Source organism: Tiliqua scincoides, chromosome 16, assembly GCF_035046505.1.
Source record: "Tiliqua scincoides isolate rTilSci1 chromosome 16, rTilSci1.hap2, whole genome shotgun sequence".
In the NCBI taxonomy this organism is placed as follows: domain Eukaryota; kingdom Metazoa; phylum Chordata; class Lepidosauria; order Squamata; family Scincidae; genus Tiliqua; species Tiliqua scincoides.
The window spans coordinates 7,966,347-7,984,880 of record NC_089836.1 but is presented as its reverse complement, the minus strand read 5'-3'; the positions used below and the strand labels follow the sequence as shown (position 1 = coordinate 7,984,880).

The 18,534-nt window shown below is 57.2% G+C and overlaps 1 protein-coding gene across 4 annotated transcripts in view; it reads left to right on the top strand.

The window, feature by feature from the left end:
- DENND1A (DENN domain containing 1A) overlaps window positions 1-18,534 on the top strand; it is a 136,927-nt gene that overhangs the window by 58,880 nt on the left and 59,513 nt on the right. For all 4 annotated transcript variants that reach the window (XM_066610583.1, XM_066610586.1, XM_066610584.1 and 1 more), the window contains exons 6-8: window positions 15,399-15,468; window positions 16,155-16,235; window positions 17,726-17,779. In XM_066610583.1, the coding sequence (XP_066466680.1) occupies window positions 15,399-15,468; window positions 16,155-16,235; window positions 17,726-17,779 (205 nt within the window). The remainder of the gene's footprint in view (window positions 1-15,398; window positions 15,469-16,154; window positions 16,236-17,725; window positions 17,780-18,534) is intronic.

Below are 18,534 nucleotides of genomic sequence, written 5' to 3'. Positions count from 1 at the left end.
TTGCTGTTCCTAACGCAGAAAGAATATTTGTTAAACAGTTCAGAGTTCAAGAGATAATTTATGGCTTTTAATCCATGCTGTCTCTGAACAAACTCCTCTGAAGGCATCTTCTCAGAGTCCTGCGTGTGCTCTGAATTATTCCACAGCCCATTTATGTTGCTCTGCATTTGCAGTGAAGTCTCTACTATTACTATTACTATTACTATTATTTTATTGGTTTCTGATGACTAACCAGAATAATTGTGTGGTTTGTCTTGGGGCGGGTGGAGGAAAGACTTGGGATGTTGCCTGTGTGTGAAGCCAGTTCATTTGGGGGCTTTTTCTTGGATCTTATTTGTAAAAGCGAATCCTCACCTTCGGTGTGGCTAGTTAAGTTTTGTTTTCTTCGAAGTGATTTGCTTTGCTTGCCACTGTTTTGGTTGCTAGATGCGTTTAGTTCTGGAGTGGTCCTAATCCAAGCCGTGAAGTTGTTTTCTGTGCATGAACAGACGCTAAGCGGTTCACAGACCTTTCTACGAGTCTCTTACTCTGCAGAAAGGCCTGATCTGGACCTCTTGTGCTCTCTGTGTCTGTCCCGTCAAGGTTCTTAACCCACCCAGTCAAGTTTCCCTGTGTGTTTCCGCCTGCCCAGCTGCTTGGAATAATCACACTGGATCTGCTCCTCTCCATCCAGTCCCTGCCAAATGGGCTTGTACAGAGGTATGAGCAACACTTTCTCCCCCACCCCCCCAGGAAGGAGGGGTCGTGGCTGGCTCCGTGTACCTTTGCACAGTGTCTGCAGCTGGGACTCTCCCCTGCCAAAGCAGCTCTGCTGCATGGCCCAGGTGGTCTGAGGGTGACCTCTGCAAATGGAAAGGGAGTCTCTCCCATTTTTCCAAATTACTTCTGCAGGCACCGTTAGCAGCAGGAGTGCTGCTTTTGTTTCTGTAACCCTTTTCAGTGTGCAAAGCGTGTTAGCAATTCCCGGCTCACTTACCTCTCCACAACAACCCTGTCAGGTAGGTTAGGGGTGTGTGTGTGAAGGTGGAGTTCCACCTTCAGGATGGTGCAGTGGCAGTGTTTGCAGGCAGATGTTTGCCCCAGCACGGCCAGCTTCTTCAGCGCCCTGCCAGCTGTGGTGTCCTAGCATGAGAAGGCCCCCTGGAGCAGCTTGCTTAGCTGTCCAAGCTTGTACAGCTCAGGCACCACACAGGCTGCGTGGATGGGCCCTGGGTGTGGCTTGTGGGGTGAAGGCCTTTTCAGGGTCTTTAGTCTGCCATTGCTGGTGGGTTTGAGGGGGAAACAGACAGCAGCCCACAAACGGGGTGCTGAGGAAGTGGAGGAGGGCCAGTGCAGCCCCTCCCATTCCCTTTCTTGTTCTAGTCCATTTGGCACATTTCTGCCTCTTACGTTGCAGGGGAGAGGAGCACCTGAAAGATCCATCTGGGGTAACATGGAGACTTGTGGGAAACAGGAAGCGCTCCTGTAGCTACTCCTCTTTAGATGAGCTACTTGGGGATCCTTCCACCCACCCACTCCCCTCCTCTGTGGTCTCCCTTACAATCCCTGTGTACATTGTATGCCTCTCTAGACCTGTCTCCTCCTCTTTTGTGAAGCTCCACATATGTGGATGGTGCAGGCCACAAGGGCAGTGCAGACCATGTGCAGAGATGTGTGAGGACCAGGCGCAGCCAGTCCACTTTCTTCCCCTGTCCAGAACAGCTGAGCTGAGCATTCTGGTTGTGCGAGGGGGGAAAGCCTCCCGACCACGATCCCTGGCTCTGGCACGCCTGGAGTCATTCTGAAATTTTATGGTGGTCTGGCTCCTGGACTTGGAACAGAAAGCGCACACACCCATTGTAAATGAAACGCAGGGATCTGCAAGACCTCCCCTTGCTGGGAGGATCCTGTCTTGCAGAGGAACGGTTCTGCTGTCGTCCCTGCCAGATGGAAGCCCACTTAGCAAACGGCGTAGTCCCTGCCTGGGAGTTTTTGGGGTGTGCGCTGCGTTGCCGTAGTCTCGAATTCCTGCCTTTTCTATCCACTGTGTTGTAGGGAAAGAACAGGGGCGATGAGCAGGGTGGGGGCTGTCTTGGGAGCAAGTCACACATTTTTTTAATTGAGCAGAAACATGTGGAAGGATCAGGAATATCTTGAGGGATTACAGGAGGAGAATTGTGAGTGTGCGCTGCTTACGGCTTGTATTGGGGGCAGGTTCTGCTGGGAGTAAATGGCCGCAAGCGGCGCAACCTCTGCCCTTTGGACCTGTGGATGTGGCTGGCAGCCAAGAGCTGGCCACAGAACGCCTTTGTTAGGCTCATTCATGGCTCCGTGAGCACTCCCAGCTGGTGCCCGCTGCCAGCTCAGAGGCGGGGAGGCAGAGCCCCCTTCTTTCCCAGGCTCTGGAGACGGCAGGCACCCTCCACCAGCAGGCCTCTCTTAATAGGGCTCCATGGCCCAAGCAGGATCGGAACTGACAGTTTCCTGGCACAGGCTCGCCAACTAGCTGGGCACCAAGGCACGGGAACAAGCGGTTTTGGGGCCCACTGCTCTGTCTTGATGGGTGCACAGATGAGGCTTGACTTGCCAGTGTTGCCAGGCCTGGCCGGGGGTGGGCTTAAGCAACGGCATTTTGTTCAACCTCTGTGGACCCTTTTGAGAAAGGGGGCATGCTTTGAATTGCCAAGGATGGAGCAGACGCCTGGATTTTGCCTGTGGAACAGGCCCAGAAAAGTACCCCACGTCCACTGGATGCCGTAGAAATGTTGGCGAGGCTGCGTTCAGTCGGCTTCTGGAATATTCTCCCTGCTTTGCTTTCCGTGCCTGGTCAATGCCAGCTAATCCCCTGCTTGAAGGGGATGTTGCTCCACTCTGAGCCTGCACAGGCCGCCAGTAACATAACCTGGTCTGAGCTTTATCACTTCACTGCCCAGCCGAGACGGAGGCCTCAGAGGTGATCTGCTTCATCCCTTGGGAGCCTCCGACGTCTGGGGAGTGTCCTGTTGGCAGACACTTTGTGGGGCAATAGCTGGGCAGACCAATCATGGTGTACTTTTACATCTCTCTTTCCCATCTTTGCTGGCACAATTGTGAATGCCCCAGGCGGGGGTCTTGCTTCCTCAGTTCCCTGAGTTGAGCCAAAGGCAAGGGTAGCTCATGGCTTATCCTGAATGTGCTGCCGGGGGTGGGGTTTGCTACAAGATGGCAACACCCCACAGTCCTCTGTCTTGGGTGAATCTTGCCCCCCCCCCACACTTCAGAGTGCTGAACAGAGTCCTCACACTTCCGCCACACTCCACCAGCTGTGCCTTGGGGGATGCCTTGTGCTAGAAGAGGCCAGTTCAGCAACGAGGGTAAATTTACCCCCTAAGTGGGGGGGGGGGTGTCAGGGCTTGAGTCTGCATCCACTTGACTGCGCCAGTTTCACCCCCCTCCGCACGTCTCAGTTGCTCACTGCAGATCAAATGCAGGATGTGCAGCCGAGTGAAAGCTGCTCATGCTTATCGGGTTAGCAAATGGGCAGGAGGAAGGCGATTAGGCTTGGAAAAAGGAGCGCCTGCCGCAGGCTGCGAGTCCCTCTCTGCTCCTGGGAGGCCAGGCAGTGAGTGACCAGTTCTGGCTTCAGGGCTCAGGTGGGGCTTCTCGGGGAGCTCAGCACAGGCCAGAGCGGCATAAGCTGCCACTCTAACATGGCCGTGGAGGAGAAGCCAGGGAGGACTGTCCCTCGACAGGTGTAGTGGCCGGCTTTTCTTGCCCACTTCGCCCTGCCCTCCTGTTAAATTTTAGATTGCCTGCTTCCCGGGGCAGGGGCCCGTCAGCTTGTACTTTGTCACTGGTTGCAGAAGCGTTTGGTGCCAGGAAGCTGAGTGCCACCGTCTTCATGCCACTCCTTGCCCAGGCCTGGACTGCTTCAAATGAAAAGCAGCTCCTGTGCTGGAGCGTGTGGGGGGGAGACGCTGGCCTGCCACCCTGGGGGAGCACTCTGTGGAACCTGAGGGCCTGTGGGGGCGTCGACTGGGGGGGGAGTGCGTGCACTGCACGATCCACCCCAGGCACCCATCTTTTGAGTCTGAGTGTGGTCTGACTGGGGGCCGGAGAGCTTGTAGGGCTGAGCTGCAGCAGCGGCCTGAGAGAAGGTGGGGCTTAGGCCCTGCAGTGCTCCTCAGTGCAGTGGCCTCCATTTTGTCTTGGCTGGGAATTTCCTCCACCCCAGCTGCAGGAGCCAGTGCGGAGGGTGACGGACGGGCCACGTGGGCCACGGTCCCTGCCCTTGTGTGCTGCCTTTCTGGGGCGCCTGGACGTGGCTTGAGGCACCTGCCCGAGGTGGTTGAGTGAGCAGCTCCAGGCCGTGCCTCGCTCCGAGAACGCCCAGCAGGCACCAGGGGAGGGCCGCCTCTGCCTTGGGCACCGCTGGAGCTCCAGCACAGTTCTGGCAGCGGCTTCTGGTTCTCTTCCTGTTGCGCCCGCAGCGCCGACTTCGGCTCTGGCAGCCCGGGCTGGAGTGTTGCCAAGCTGCTTGCAGGAGGCGGACAGGCTGCCCACCAGCCCTTCCTTACGTAATGTGGCTTGGAGCGCACTGCGAGCTGGCATGGAAACTGAGGAGACGTGAGGCGCACCGGGGAGATGCCATGGCAACCCAGCACAGGCTAGGTTGAACTCAGGGAAGGACACTCGCTTGCCCCCCCCCCAGAGCAGGAGATCTGCCTTCCCTCTCTCTCTCCCTCTCCAGTCCTCAGGGGCTTCCTGAGCCTACAGGAGTCTGTCCCTTGGGTTAACAGTCCCCCCAGCTCCCTTTTGTCTCTCCGGCTGTGTCCCCGCAGCTTGTTGCCTGGCGGCATCTTCCCCTTCCCTGCTTGGGACGTCTTCTGTGGTCACTCCTGGTGCCTCGAGCCTTCCTCGGGAGCAGGGGCTCTGCTTGAGGCTGGCTCTGCAGTGTCTGCCTTGGGATGAAGTTGTGCCCTTGCTTTTTGTGGCTGCAGAGCTTCCCGCAGCCAGAAGGACAAGGAGTTGTGTGCAGAGGGAGCCCCTTGCGCCTCCCTCTTTCTGCCGAAGCGTTCAAGCAGCAAGGCCGGCGCAGTCTATTTGGCACAGTAGCCGCTCTCCCTGGCCCCCGCCTCCCCACTGCTAGGCAGGGCAGAGGATGTGCCAGATCCCCCGTTGCAGCAGAGCAGGCCTCGCCTGCAAATCTGCTTGTCGTTAGCCTCGGGCTCTTGGCAGCGCTCGGCAGCCATTGATTTAGCTGCAATCCGCTTCCCTTAATATTTTCCATCTGGCCAGCAAAGACCTCTCCAGGCAAATGCAGAACAGGGCTGGAATGAGGAGGACCGTGGCCGAGAAGACACTTCCAAGCCTCTCTGCTCTAGAACCTGTAGAGATGGGCGGGCGGAGGCGGAGGCAGAGGGCTGTGGCGCTGCTGTTCCCACCAGGCCGGAAGGAGGAGGCTGCTTTCTCTGCAAGTGGCTGGTCAGGAGCTGCTTCTGGACCTGGGCCGAGCTGAGTGAGCCCCTGCCCTGAGTGCAGGCTCGGCAAGAGACCAACACAGGCTTCAGGGAGCTCTCCCGAGAAGCCGCACCTGGGGACCCTTTTAGCTGTGGTCCAAACTGGGTGTCTGTCTGTCTGTTGCTTGGTCCTGGCAGAGTTTCGGGACTGGGATCTGGCTGGCCTGCTGCCAGGTGCAAGGACAGTGCTTTCTGTCTGCACTGCCCTCAGCCCCGGGCTAGCCGGTGAGTCTCCTGTCTTGCCTGTGGGTCCAGTCCTCTTGGGCCGAGACCTCTGGGTTGAAATACGTGGCCCCCAGAGGGCCCCCAGAATGAATCTTTGCAGCCAGAACTGGGGTGGAAATGTCCTCGCAGTGCGGTTGTGTGTGTCCTGGACGTGCAGGCCTTTCTACTATCAAAAGGCACTTAAAAAAATTATGATGACACAGAGCCAGGATGGGGAGCCTCTCCGGAGCCCTCTGGGGAGACGCTTCTGCAACAGGTACTACCCGAGTGCCGGCGTCTGTTTATTTTTGGCCTCGGATGGAATGAGAAAACCAAAGTTTTAGGGCTGCCCAGACAAAAGCCCCAGTGAGCCAGGAGCCCGGCTTTTATTTACCAGAAACTCCTTCTCCTCCCATTCATTAATTAGGCCTTCCTAAGGCACCTTCCCCGGTTGCCAGGCAACCGTAACAGTAGTCGTTAAATCCTGCCACTTTTTATTAACCCTTTGGCCCTGGGTGGGTTGGGAGCTCTTCTCGTAGCACTAATGCAAAATGCATTAGTCCCCCCACCTTGAGGGAAACCCAAAACCCAGCATCGGAGAGGGGCGAGCTTGCAGGTGGGGGGGCGAGAAGGGATGCGGCCAAAGGGAAGGATGGACCCAGGGTTTCCTGGTCTCCTCAGCAGTTGAGGCTCTTGGAAGGAGGCAGCTGTGCGGGGTGAGGCCGCCCTGCTCTCCTCCGCTGACAGACGCGCTCAGCCTCTCCAGGCGGGGGATTAGAAGGCGACTTCCTCCTTCCGAAAACAACAAGAGCTCGTGGGGTCCCTGGGGACAGGCACTGATAATGGGGGGGGGAAGGTGTGAGAGGAGGAGAACCACATGTGCAATCTGGGCTGCTGCCTCCCTGCTTGGGCTTGGAGCCTGCTGCAGGGGGACCCTTTTCCGCCTCTCCTGGAAGGAGGCTTCCCTGTGGGCAATTCTGGCAGGCTCCGCGGAGCCTGGGAAGCCTGCTTCTTGTGCGGGCCCTCGGTGGCCAGACAGGGTGGTGCACTGGTCAGTCTTTGTGGCGCAGGCAAAGGAAAAAGAGCAGGGAGCGCTCTCCAGACTGAGCTGCCGGAGGTGGGGGTGCAAGGCCGGCGGTGGACCCGTCCACAGGGAGGAGGGGGGTTCCCACTGGGCTGAGTGCCCTGCCCCCAAGAGGGTGAAAAATCTGTCTTTCCTGTAGGGTTCTGCTGCCCGGGCCCTCCCGTGGTTTAGCGGAAGTGAGTGCAGCTGGAGCAGGCACAGTCTTCTCTTGTTTGCCGGCCAGAGTTCTGCTTGCCGACTTCCGTTGTCTCCCTTGTGTCAGTATCTAGATGGCATGCCCTTTGGGGCAGAGACCTGCTTTTTCCCTCGGTGTGTCAAGTGCCAAGTATACGGATGGGGTTATGGCTGTGATAAATAATAGCTGGAGTCAGTTTCTTTGAAGTGAGCTCAAAGTCTTGCACGCCCGAGGGGTCTCCGAGCAAAGGCCTGCAGCCCTGAAAATGTGCTGCTCTCCCCAGGCCACTGTTTCTGCAGAGCCTGGAGCTCATCCATATGCCAAGCTGCCAGCCCCAAGTCCTGCATTTGCCCGCACTTGTCCCTTGCTGCCCTTCTTTCCTCCTCCTCCTCTTCTTGTCTTCCACCTTGCACGAGGTGCGTGTCCTGCGCTCCTTTTCCGTGTGGCCTGGGGAACTCCTTTAAAGTGGCGTCTGTCGCTGTGGGATGTGAAGCCCCCTCCCCATCTGGTTGCAGGCCGTGGTCCCTGGGAGGAAAAGGAGAGAGTTGAGGGGACAACTGGGAGGAATAGAGACTTGCTCAGGGAGGTGGGAGGCACGTGGGGTGGGCTCCTTGCCTAGTGCGGAAGGGCTGCTGCTGCTCCCAGGAGCTTCTGCACATTCTCTTAGTCCCGGCCAGGCCATAAAAACTGGTTCAAAGCCTTCCTCCTGGCACACGGTGCTGGAGCCCAGTCACTTGTGTGCTTCCGCAGCCCAAGACCATCCGGTTGCACTTGATAAATCTCGTATCTCCTCCTCTGTCAGCCACATTGCGCCAGGTCCGCCCCTCCTCCGCCTTCCTGCCAAATGTGCACCCGCTGGCCTCCCCTGTCCTGGGGGGGAGTAGCTGCCCTTCCTCGCCTTTATTAGTGCTGTCTTTGTACTCCTAATGGCGGTGTTTGTGCTTGGTAAATGCAAACAGACTTCCATTCGCTGTCTCTCTCTTTATTAGGTGTCGCCAGCCCCCCCATCCTCCTGCCTCCACCATGTCTGCCTCTTTTTGCTTCCAGGCCGAGCACATTAAAAGAGCTTTTGCGGGTCTGGCACTGGCGGGGCAGAGGGGGCAGCGCCACTGTGCCCTGGGGTTTATGGGGGCTCCCACCTATTTTCGTGGATGTTAACAGAGCTTGGAGGGACAGTAAAACCACACTCCCTTCTCCCCCACGTCCTACAGCTTTGGGGGCTCGTGGGCACGCTGGGGCTGACATACCTCACAGCCCTCCCCCCATGTTGCTCCAGTGTATACCGAAAGGGGCGTTCCTGCCTGCTGGTTCACAGCCCCTCGCTGCTGTCTGGGCTGTCACCTTTCTTCTTCCAGAGATAGGGCCTGCCACCTTCGCGCCTGACTGGCAGCTCGTCACCAGCTGACTGGTTTCACTCTCTGGGGTCCATCCTGACATAGTGGCTCCATATTGTCAAGCTCTGGCCAGCAGCAGGAGCCTTTTCCAGCCCTACCTGGAGATGCACAGCAGGGGCTGCCCCCTTGGGCTGGCTGCTGCTGCTCCACTCACTTGAGCAGAGGACCACTGCCAGCTCTCCTCTTGCTCCCCCGTCGGCTTCCTTGTGCCCCAGGGCTGAGGAGGGCTTGGCTCCCTCACTCACCCCTCTTTTGAGAGAAGTGCTTCTCCTCAGCAAGGTGGGATGGGGGCCGAGCCCCTCCCTCCCATTTCCTTGCTGGTGGTGCTCAGTCCTCCCCCCACCCTTGGCAGCTGATGTCCCAGGTTTAACGGCCCTCGTAACACACACAACTTGCCCACCTGGGCTTTTTTAATTTTGAAAGTCTAGAAGTATTATCTTTCTGCAGAAAACAATTTCAAGGCAAACAGCAACTTTCCTAAAACCATTAAAAAGATTGGCAGCCCGACCGAGGGAGCTCTCCAGATCAGAAGAACCCCTGGGCGCTGCGTAGGCCATCGACTGTCACCCAGAGTGTCACACAGAAGCCAGGTCTTTGCTGGGTGCTGAAGGCTGAGCTGTGCTGGGGCCAGGCAGGCTTCCGGGCGGGGGGGGGGTCGCTTTTCCATCAATGATGCCACGACCCAAAAGGGCCCATCCCTAGCAAGTGGCCGAGCTTCTGACAGTGGCAGGTGCTGAGCTGGGCTCCAGTATTGATCTGAGTGTCCAGAGGGGGCTGTCCTGCTTTAATGAACACTGGCCACATCTTGTGTGTGCCTGTTACGGCAGAGGGCATCATCTTGGGGCATCGTGTTACGGCAGAGGGGGTGTCTTGGGGCATCCGGAGTTCCATCCTGTTCTTCTGTGGCATTTCTGTCCCTCTCTCACATCCAGTATGCGGTGCTCCCCCCGTGTTGTCCTTTCAGCAGCTTGGAGGCACACAAGCAGCTGGCCCAGGGCGAGTCTGGCGCAGTGTTCAGCACTGTGTTGGCTCTCAAGTGGCTGGCAGGCCCACAGGTGTTCTCTGAGACAGGTGGGGAGTGGGGCATCCTGTCCTGGGTCTGCAACCCAGCGGACCTGGTGAGGGGAGCTCAGCACGGATGGCTCCCTTGCGTGCAGAAGATGTGCTCTTGTTGTGGCGGAAATGCTCGCTGCACGGGGCTGCTTCTGTGGCCTTCCTTGTGCACTTCTTCCAAGCAGGGCACGCTGGAGGAGGTGCCGCGGCTCTTGTTCTGGGCCAAGTTCTGTTAAAATCCTGAGGTCGCGCCTCGTCCTTTGATGGCCGCCTCCGGGGTCGCCTGCTTGAAAGAGGAGTTTCTGGAGACTCTCTCGGGACTCTGCGACTGAACAAACCGAGCTGCGCGGAAAGATCAACGGGGCCTCCCTCAAAGGGCTCGGCGATGGGATTGACGGAGGCCATGAAAGCCGGGAGGCGAAGGCGCTGGGGGGCCTCTCCCTTCAAAGGGCGACAGGCAGCCGCGCACAGGGCTGCTTTCCCCCTAACGAAGCCGGTTCCGACTGTAGTGACCGGGTTGCGGAAGCGGAACAATGAGGGGCTCCGCTCCCGAGAAGCCTCTCGGCTGGTTCTGTGGCAGGCCGGCCTGCGCTCATCGGCAGGCCTGCTTGTTGCCATGGCGATGCGTGCGCATCCGTGTGCGCTCTGAGCTTGCAAGTGTGAGAATGCTGTAATGGGCTGTGGGGCAGAAGAGGGAGCAGGCGGTGACAGGCCGGGTGGCAGAGGAGGTGCAGACCTGTCTCTGTGGTGGGCAGGGTTGGCGCCCACCCACCCTGAGTGCCCGGAGGAGCTGGGAATTGGGGTGCCAGGAAAGGGGGGGCTCAGTCTTTTCTCACCACCTCCCGTTCGGGCTGGTCAGCGTCTGACTTGCCGTGCTGCTGGAGGCCTCGTAGTGGTGTCTCCGTCACAGGCAAGGGCAGGCTTATGTGGGCAGACAAGCGGTTGCGTGCATCACTGGGGCAAGTGTGGGAGTGGGGTGCCCTGGCCAAAATGAGACACGTGTGTGGGAGAGGGAGCGGAGTCTGCCCTCCACCCTGCAAACTCCAGATGCTGCGCCGGGGGTGAGGCCTGGGCGAGCGTTGCCCAGCTTTGCTTTAGAAGAGCCAGCACTCCTGAGTCCGGAGATATTCCCCACCTGGAGGGAGCAGCTTTGCCTGCCCCTCTTTGCTTGGAGGGTTTTGTGCAGCTCTGCCCCAGGCTCCTGCTCCGCATGTCAGCGATGCTTCTCCTCACCATGAGATGGGGAGAGCTGCTGCTTCCACCCTCCTTTCCAGTTGCAGACCAGCGGAATGGTCTTTCTCCGTCTCGCAAGGCGAGGCCCTCCAGGATTGGCGCGTCTCCTCCTTGGGCTGGATTTGTGGTTCCCCGGCAGTCAGAGCGGCTAACCTCTTCTCTCCCCCCCCCCACTTTGGCGAAGCAGCCGTGCCTCCCATCAAGGAGGCGTTTTTGCACCCAGGCCTTCTTCGTTCCTCCTGACCTTGGGTTGCTGGCTGCTGGGCGAGAGCGGCTGCCGGTGAGCTGAGCCCGGGCCTGCCGCGCTGCCTGTCTAATGAGCTGCTCTTCTTTGTTTTTAAAGGGGAAAAATCAAAGGGATGTTAATGGTGGAATCTTCACATTTCAAAGGGAAGGATATTTATTATACAAACCTCCAACTCATTAGGAATGCCTCAATGTGAGAAGAAACAGCTGCTCCTGGTTTGGGGGTGGGGGGAGAGGCATTTTCCTCTCTTTGCACACCCCCCCAGCTAATATTTAAATTTTGCTTCTCATCCAGCCGTGCCGCGAGTGCTTTCTCGGGCTCTGTGTCGGTGTGTAATTTTTTTTAAAGGTGAAATAGTTTTGCATTTCTTCCAGAGGCATAGTTGCACGTAACACTCTTCTCTTGCCGCAAGTCGTCTCCCTGCAGGAGCATGCAAAGATTCCCCTCCACGTTGGTCAGGCCAAGGCTTGGCCTCGCCCGCCCTACGCTGCCCTGGCTGGAGAATGGCAGCAGCAGCTCCCCCAGGCCTTTGGCAGAGAGAGATCCTTTGAGCCTGGAACTCCTCTCTGCTTGCGCGTTGCACGGCACCCACAGAAGCTGAGCCTTGTCTGGTTTCGGTTCCAGTTTGCTCAGCCACGTGCAGCCCAGAGCAGTTGGCCCGGAGCCTTTCGTTTGACGTGCTCTTCGGCTGTTAATACTCTCCCTTTGCTGTAGTGAGCTTGAGAGGTTCCAGGCTGCCGGGAAAGACTTCATGATGTTCATGTAGTGCAGCGTCGGTCGGCCTGTCGTTTCCGAACAGCTCCATCCCGCTGCCTCTGCCTTCCCTTTCTAGTTGGCCAGAGATGAAACAGGCTCAGTTTTAACATCTCCTTCTCCTTTACCTGGATCCGTTTTCCTCCTCCTGGTGGGCAGAAAGAACGTGTGGCCTTGATGAAGCGGGGATCCTTCCTCTGCATGTGGCCAGCACGACTGGTGGAGTGCGAAGGGGGAAGAAGCAGCCGGAAGCCCGCTTGGCTGCAGTACAGCGTTCTCATCTGTGGAACAGCAGTGAGCTCCCTGGGCTTGGCTTCTTCAGCAGGGCAGCAGCCGCAGCCTGGCCCGGGGGCTTCTGTCCTCTGGGTCCAGTGAAAACCCATGGCAGGCAACAACCTGACGAGCAAATGTCTCGTGCCTGTGAACTTATATATGCAAAGCTGTATCTCCCCCCCCCCCCATGCACTGCCTGTTTTGTGCATTTGATGGAGGACGGGGTTTTGCCGGTAAAAGCTGCCAGCCTTGGAGGTGCCACAGGACTCCTGGCCTGCCGTGACAGAAAGCAAAGCAACCGCTTGGCAAACAGAGCTCCCCTTCTGGAAGTCATAAAAGCAGCAGCCCCACACAAGCTACTGAATGAAGCAGTGTGAGTCCCACCCAGCCGCTTAACTGGATCATATAAAAAGCGCTGGGGTTTGGTGCCCAGCCTCCCAAGGCAAACAAACAATCAGGCCTCCATCAGACAGCCCTGGCTCCTGCCGCGTGGCTTGCTCACCGAGGGAAGGGGGAACAGTCCCGGGGGGCCTGCTGACTGAGCCAGGCAGAGGTGGCTGCGTTGTGGCTTCTCGCGCCCCCTCCCCTTGCGAAGGGGAGCTTCCCCCATAACGCAGGGGACAGCACAGCATCCCTGGACCAGGTCAGCTGGTCAGTGCTTGATTTGTGCTCCAGATTGACAGTTCCTGGAGTCTTTGAACTTCAGCTGTCTGGAACAATCTCCAGCCTATCACTTCTGTTAATGTTCCTTGAGCCAGGATTGTTCTCTTCCCCCCCCCCTTTTGTAGTGGAGCTCTGGGCTATTTCAGCACGACGGAGCACTTCCCTTCCTCTGTTTAACCTCTGACCTGTGAAAACAAGAGTTAATCAGAAGTTCTGAGGCCGCTAAGAGGAAGGGGAAGTGTTTGGTTACAAATTAAATATGAGCAAGCCGTGCACCATAAATCCCAGCTCGGTGCTACTTGTCAGGGGGCTTTTGGTGCTCCGGTTCCATGCGATGCAGGGTGTTGGGGCTGTAAATTCAGCCTCTGTGCCCTGAGAAGGAGAAATGCAAAATCGATCTGACAGGCCGGCCGTCCCAAGATAAATTCTCTCTGTAGGTCAGCTGGTAGAAGTTAAGTGGGACTTTGAGGAAAGGTTGTTGGCTGGTGTGCAAGCAGGAGGAAGGACAGGGGGGCCTTTCCAACAGCCACTGCAGCAAAGGTCAGCCAGACCAGTGCTGGGCACTGTGAAGAGTGTTGGCATTTTGGCACCTGGGAGAGGCCTGTCTAGCTGTGAGGGGGCACGTGCGGCACCTCTTGCTTGCCACTGGGTGGGACTGGGTGATGTGTTTAGCATCCATTCTAACAGTGAGCAGGGTGCCAAGGCACATCCTGCAAGGCTGCCCAACATACATGGGGGTTCTGCGAGGGTTGGGGTTGCTCCAGCACTGGAAGCCAGGGAAGCGCTGCTCTCTGGGCGTCCCTGTGCATTGGCAGTGCCAAGTGCCAGGCTGGTGGGAGAGGGTTCCTCTTGTGCCGCAGGGGTGGTTTGTGTGGCTTCCATCTTTTCCTGGTTGCTAAAGCCCCAGGTTTGATTCTAAACCTTCAGCCTTTCTTCTGCCTTCAGCCTGACCACATGCCTGCTGTATAAACATTTTTCCCCAGGGATGCCTTCGTCCTGTGGCGGGGCGACTGTGTTGCCCGTGTACGACTGACAGAGTTGCTCTGACCAATTTGGGCTTGACTCCCTCCCTCCGTTTTGCATTCTTGCTTGGAGCAAAGAAGCTGCGTTGAAATTGGCTGTGTTTCCAGATAGCTGCTCAAGGCGGAGTGTCTGCTGCTTTCTCTCCCCAGGTGCAGAGAGGCAAGGCAAGCGTCCCCCGGGAGCTGCCTGGTGGTGGTGAGAGCCATGCGGAGTGAAGGGATCCGTACGCGGTTGCTTGGCAAATGGAGTGCAGGTCCCCCAAGGCGCCCCCTCCCTCCTGCGCTTGGCACTTAGACCAGGGGGAGAACTGTCGGCTGGACGCCCAGCCCTTTCGCAAGGTGTCCCGGCTTCAGTCCTGTGCCTGCCAGTATTTTGTTAATAAAACTGCCTGCCTGTTTGAAACGGCAGAGCCTCCCCTTTTCTGTCAGTTGTGTGTCCTTCGTGCCTGCGAGATCCAGTCCTGTTCCCAAGGCAGCCCTGGTGGTGTCTGGGGGTTGGCTGGCATCAGTGCCACCTCAAATACTGAGTGTGTGGATTCTCTGTGGCGTTCTGGCAGTTTGCTTTGCCATCCCCAAGAATCCTGCCGAGCCAGGAACAAACGGCATGGAGTGAACGGAGACGAGGCTGGCGGTGCAGGCTTGGGGGCGGCAGGCAATGAGGCTGAGCTGAGGGAGGCACCTCTCATGACAAGAGGAGGCCACCCTCGCGCCTACCTGGGCACTGGCACCTGCGTTCCAGTCATGCATTGCTGATGGAAACACACCTTGTGCAGACTCAGAGCTGCTTCAGTCTTCTGCTGCAGTGTGGACTGTCATAAGCTGGACTTCCCTGGGAAACAAGTCCTCGCACAGAAGTTGTGCACACAGGCCCACAGATGCCCTCTCTCCCCCAGCCATGCTGCCCTTCCTGCTTGAGTGTGTTTACCAAACTTCATCTTTTTGCAAAGGCTTTTGCTTCGGAGGCCTTTATCTTTCTGGGTGCTCCTGTGGTCAGCTCTGAATCCCCGAGCTGCACAAGACCTAAAATGGGAAGCAAAACATTTCATCGTCCCTCCGGTCCCCCTGAAAGAGTTGCATCCTGTTGCCAAGCTCGGAAAAACCCTTTGCAAGGGGCAATAGCCTTTCGGCTGGCCGTTAGCCAATCCGCTCCTGGAACATACTAACAGCTGTGATAATTCTGTCATAGAACGTGAAGAGTTTAGTTCCTTATCAGTGCAGGGTTGATGAGCTGCTTAAGTTCTGTGGTAGCCCTTGCAAGCTGCAGGCAGACGAGACCAGTAGAGCTGTGCTCCCACCCTCTGTCAAGCCTGCTGCCTTGCACTTCATTTATCACCAGGACTTGACTGGTGGGGCACTGACTCTCTTTTGCGGCCACGGAGACGGCCGGGCTGTGGGGGAGCCTTAACCCTTGTCTCTTGGACGTGGCGGGTACTCTGTTTGCCCTGATAAGAAGTGTAGAAAGTCTTCTCGGGGCTCTGGTCCACTGCTGCTCTCAGGGAATTCCTGGCAGATTTTTGCAACCCAAAGCCCCTGCTACAGAAGCTTGCTCCAAAAGCCCACCCACCTGAACCTGCAGCATGCACCGGTAGCTGTCCTTGGCTTAATTTCGGGGGTGGGGCATGGTATTTTCCCTGGAAAGCCAGCTCATGCTGGATCTCTCTATCTTGTTTTTACGCCTGACCTTTGTGTTCCTGGTTAACGTGCAGCTGGGTGGAGAGAGAGAAGGAATAGCCTCCAGTGCCCTTTTTGAAGGGGCCTGCAGAAGTTTTGTCCTAAGGAAACTGCGGAGGGTGTGTATGATGTTGTGTTCTTCCTTCTAGTTATCTCCCGTGGTTTGAAGTCTTTTACAAGCTGCTCAACATCTTGGCAGACTACACGGCAAAGGGCCAGGTAACCCCTGCTGCACTCCAGTTTCTGTGAGCGAGCGAGCGAGCAAGTGAACCTGCTGGCCTGGGGAGTTTTGTCTACAAGCAAACCTTCAACTTGGTTCGCGTGTGACATATTCCATCCAGGGCACGTGCTGGTGGTGGGTAACCATCACTTGCACAAGAGACCCCCAAATCTGACACCTTTGAAAATACTAAAGGCAGGGTTGGCTTTGCTGGCAACCTCCAAAATCAGACCTGACAGTCATGTGGGATCAAGTTGTGGGTCAAGTTAGTTTTAAGTGGACCTGCGTCCCATTTGTTGCCCTGGATCCCTAGATATATATGTTCCCCATGTATCAATTTGTCCTAGGAATTTCTGCCACCTTTCAGCCCTCTACAGAGCCGATCACACCCAAGTAAACAATGTACATAGATGACGACGATAATAAAAATAGAAAGCGTCACCCACAAGAAACAATCCCAAACCTGGCCACTGCAAAATCTAGGGGTCCACTGTGACTCTGGTTCCCAAAAAGGTTTTGGCCAAATGATTTGGGACTCAATTTCATTTGGGAGCCAGAGAATACTACCGATCCTCTGCTCCCAAGGAGGAAATGGTGGCTAGAGAGCAGTGTCCCATCTCATGGGCTCAGGGTGGCTCACGGTGGTGCCGCCAATGCTGTCTAATGTTGGTCTCTCATGTTCTAGGACAACCACTGGCATGAACTCCTCGAAGCTCTTTATAAACTGCCCATTCCTGACCCCGGCACGTCTGTGCATCTCAGTGTGGTAAGTAGCAGGCATTGGATCAAACCAGGATGGCTCCATCTGGCCCGGCCTCCCGTTCTCAGGAAGGGCCAGGAGAACACAAGTGCGAAGGAAACGCCTCTCCCTGAGTTGTCCCCAGAGACTCTCTGGTGTGCGAAGGTCTACTCCTTGAGCAGGGAGTTTCCACTCTTGGTGGCTGTTAGCTGGAGCTAGACAAGGTTTGCCGTGAATGTTTGTAACCCTTTCCAAAAGCCCCAGTCTGGGTCAGGGCAGGTCCACGCAGCTGAAGCGGCCAAGCAGATCACCCTGGGAGGCTGGCAGACAGCCCTCCGCTGCTGCTCCTGTGTGTCGAGCTGCCCTCGAAACGAGAGGCCTCTGTGTAACCCTCCAAGGGGCTTCTCCCCGGCTGGCTGCATCGCCCTCAGAAATGACACAGCATGTCTCGGCACGGGCAGTTTGGGCAGATTTTAGCAGAGCCTTGCCGAGCAGACCCGCACCCTGATGTCTGCCGAGGATGAGACTGCTGCTGCTCCGTTTGGAGTTCTCTGGGCTGGTCCCCCCCGCCCCCCCGTGCCATCTCCAAAATGCTTCTTCTCACTGCTCTGCTCCTATAATGCCCGTGAACGGGCAGGAGCTCTTTCACCCGGTGAGGCCGCCAGCTGGTGTGGGAGGCCCCTCAGGCGGCTCGAGGAGAGCACCTTTTCTCCCTGATGCAGAGGACGAGCCCTCCTGTGTCAGGCAGGAGGAGAGGTTGGGGTGTTTTGGCCAAGATGCTCCAGTGCGCGCAAGGAATGCTCTTGACCTTCTTTGCCTGGGACGCTTCGTGGGCGGCGGAGCAGGAAAGGGGCGTCTCAGCAGAGGCCAGGGGCTTTCTTGGTTTCTGGCTCTGCCTGACTCATTGCGCACCAAGCCCGGCTGCCCCTGTTCAGTGTCCAGTGCTCGACTTGCCGCTCCTTCTGCAGCGTGCTTTCTCTGTCCCTTTCCGAGCACACTGATTCCACGTCAGGTTTGGCAAGCATGGGCTGTGCTGAGCCTGTTTCCTCTCCAGCAAGCAAAGCTGCAGGGATTTCAGCCCATATGTTGTTCACGAGGTGCTGAAATATCCGATAAACAACAGAAAAGGAGCAGGTTCTGCTGCTCGGGTAAAGCCTCGTCGAGGAACATGCCGCGTTTGGAGCTTCCGCGGTGCTGTGGGCTGCTGTGCGTTGGGTGCGGCACTGCTGATCTGGCCTTGACAGAGCTACAGTTCTGCTGCCCGGCAGGGGCCTGCCTCCCCTCTCCCGGCACCATCTCTTTCCCCAGAATTTCTGGCAGGGTTTCCTGTACTGGGGAAAGGCTGGTGGTGGCAACCAAGAGCGGTTTTTGTGGTTGTTTTCTCTTGCCCGTTACCATTAATGTTCTGTCAGCTCCGCCTGCAGGGAGAGGTGTGTTTCAATAAATGCACAGTGTTGGTTGTGGTCTAAAAGGAGGCCAGCCTGAGCCCACATCTGTGTCCTTCCTGTCTCCTGCAGCACTCGTACTTTACTGTGCCTGACACCAGAGACCTTCCCAGCATCCCAGAAAACGTGAGTAGTGTTTTGATGGCCATCATTTTGGCTTCCTTCATGGACCTCCTTTGCCCCAGCATTCAAGGGAGCGGCACAGAGAGAGTGACTCTGGCCTGTGGGCCGGGGTTGTGCAGGGCCTGGGACAGCTCTGGGGGACCAGCAGATCCTGTTTGGGCTGGGGGCTGGCTGCTAAGAGCCCGGAACGGATCTGCTAGGAGTCAGGGGCAGCCGGGCTCCCTCTAGACCTCCCGCAATTCAGGCCTGCCCTTCTGACTGCGAGGCTGGGCCCGTGACCCTCGCTGGAGGCAGCTTGCTGTATTGCAGAGGGGCTGTGAAGGCACGGACGTGGGAGGGACTGAGAAGGCACGGGCGTGGGAGCACTGCACTGCCCTTGTGGTCCGTGCCGGCACAGAGCCACTCAGTGGAGAATCTCTGGTCCCTCCAGAGTGGCTGCTTTTTATGGCATGGAACTGTGCTCTCGTAAGCCCTCCCTTTGTGTCGCCACATCAGTGTCTCGGAGAGCGCTGCTGTCATGCTCAGGCAATTGTTGCAAAGCCCCAGAAGCTCATCAAATCCCCATTAAACTGTCAGGACCTCTTTGCTGCTGTGTTTCCTTCTGACAGCCACGGCCAGCTCCTTTCTTCTTGGGGCCAGGCTTTCCGTCCTCTCGCAGCTCAGTCCGCACCGACCAGTGTCGGTGAGAGCCACATGGCCTCTGCTGAGGCGCAAACAGCTTGCAGGGACAAGAGCAGCAGGAGAGGAGAAAAGGGCCT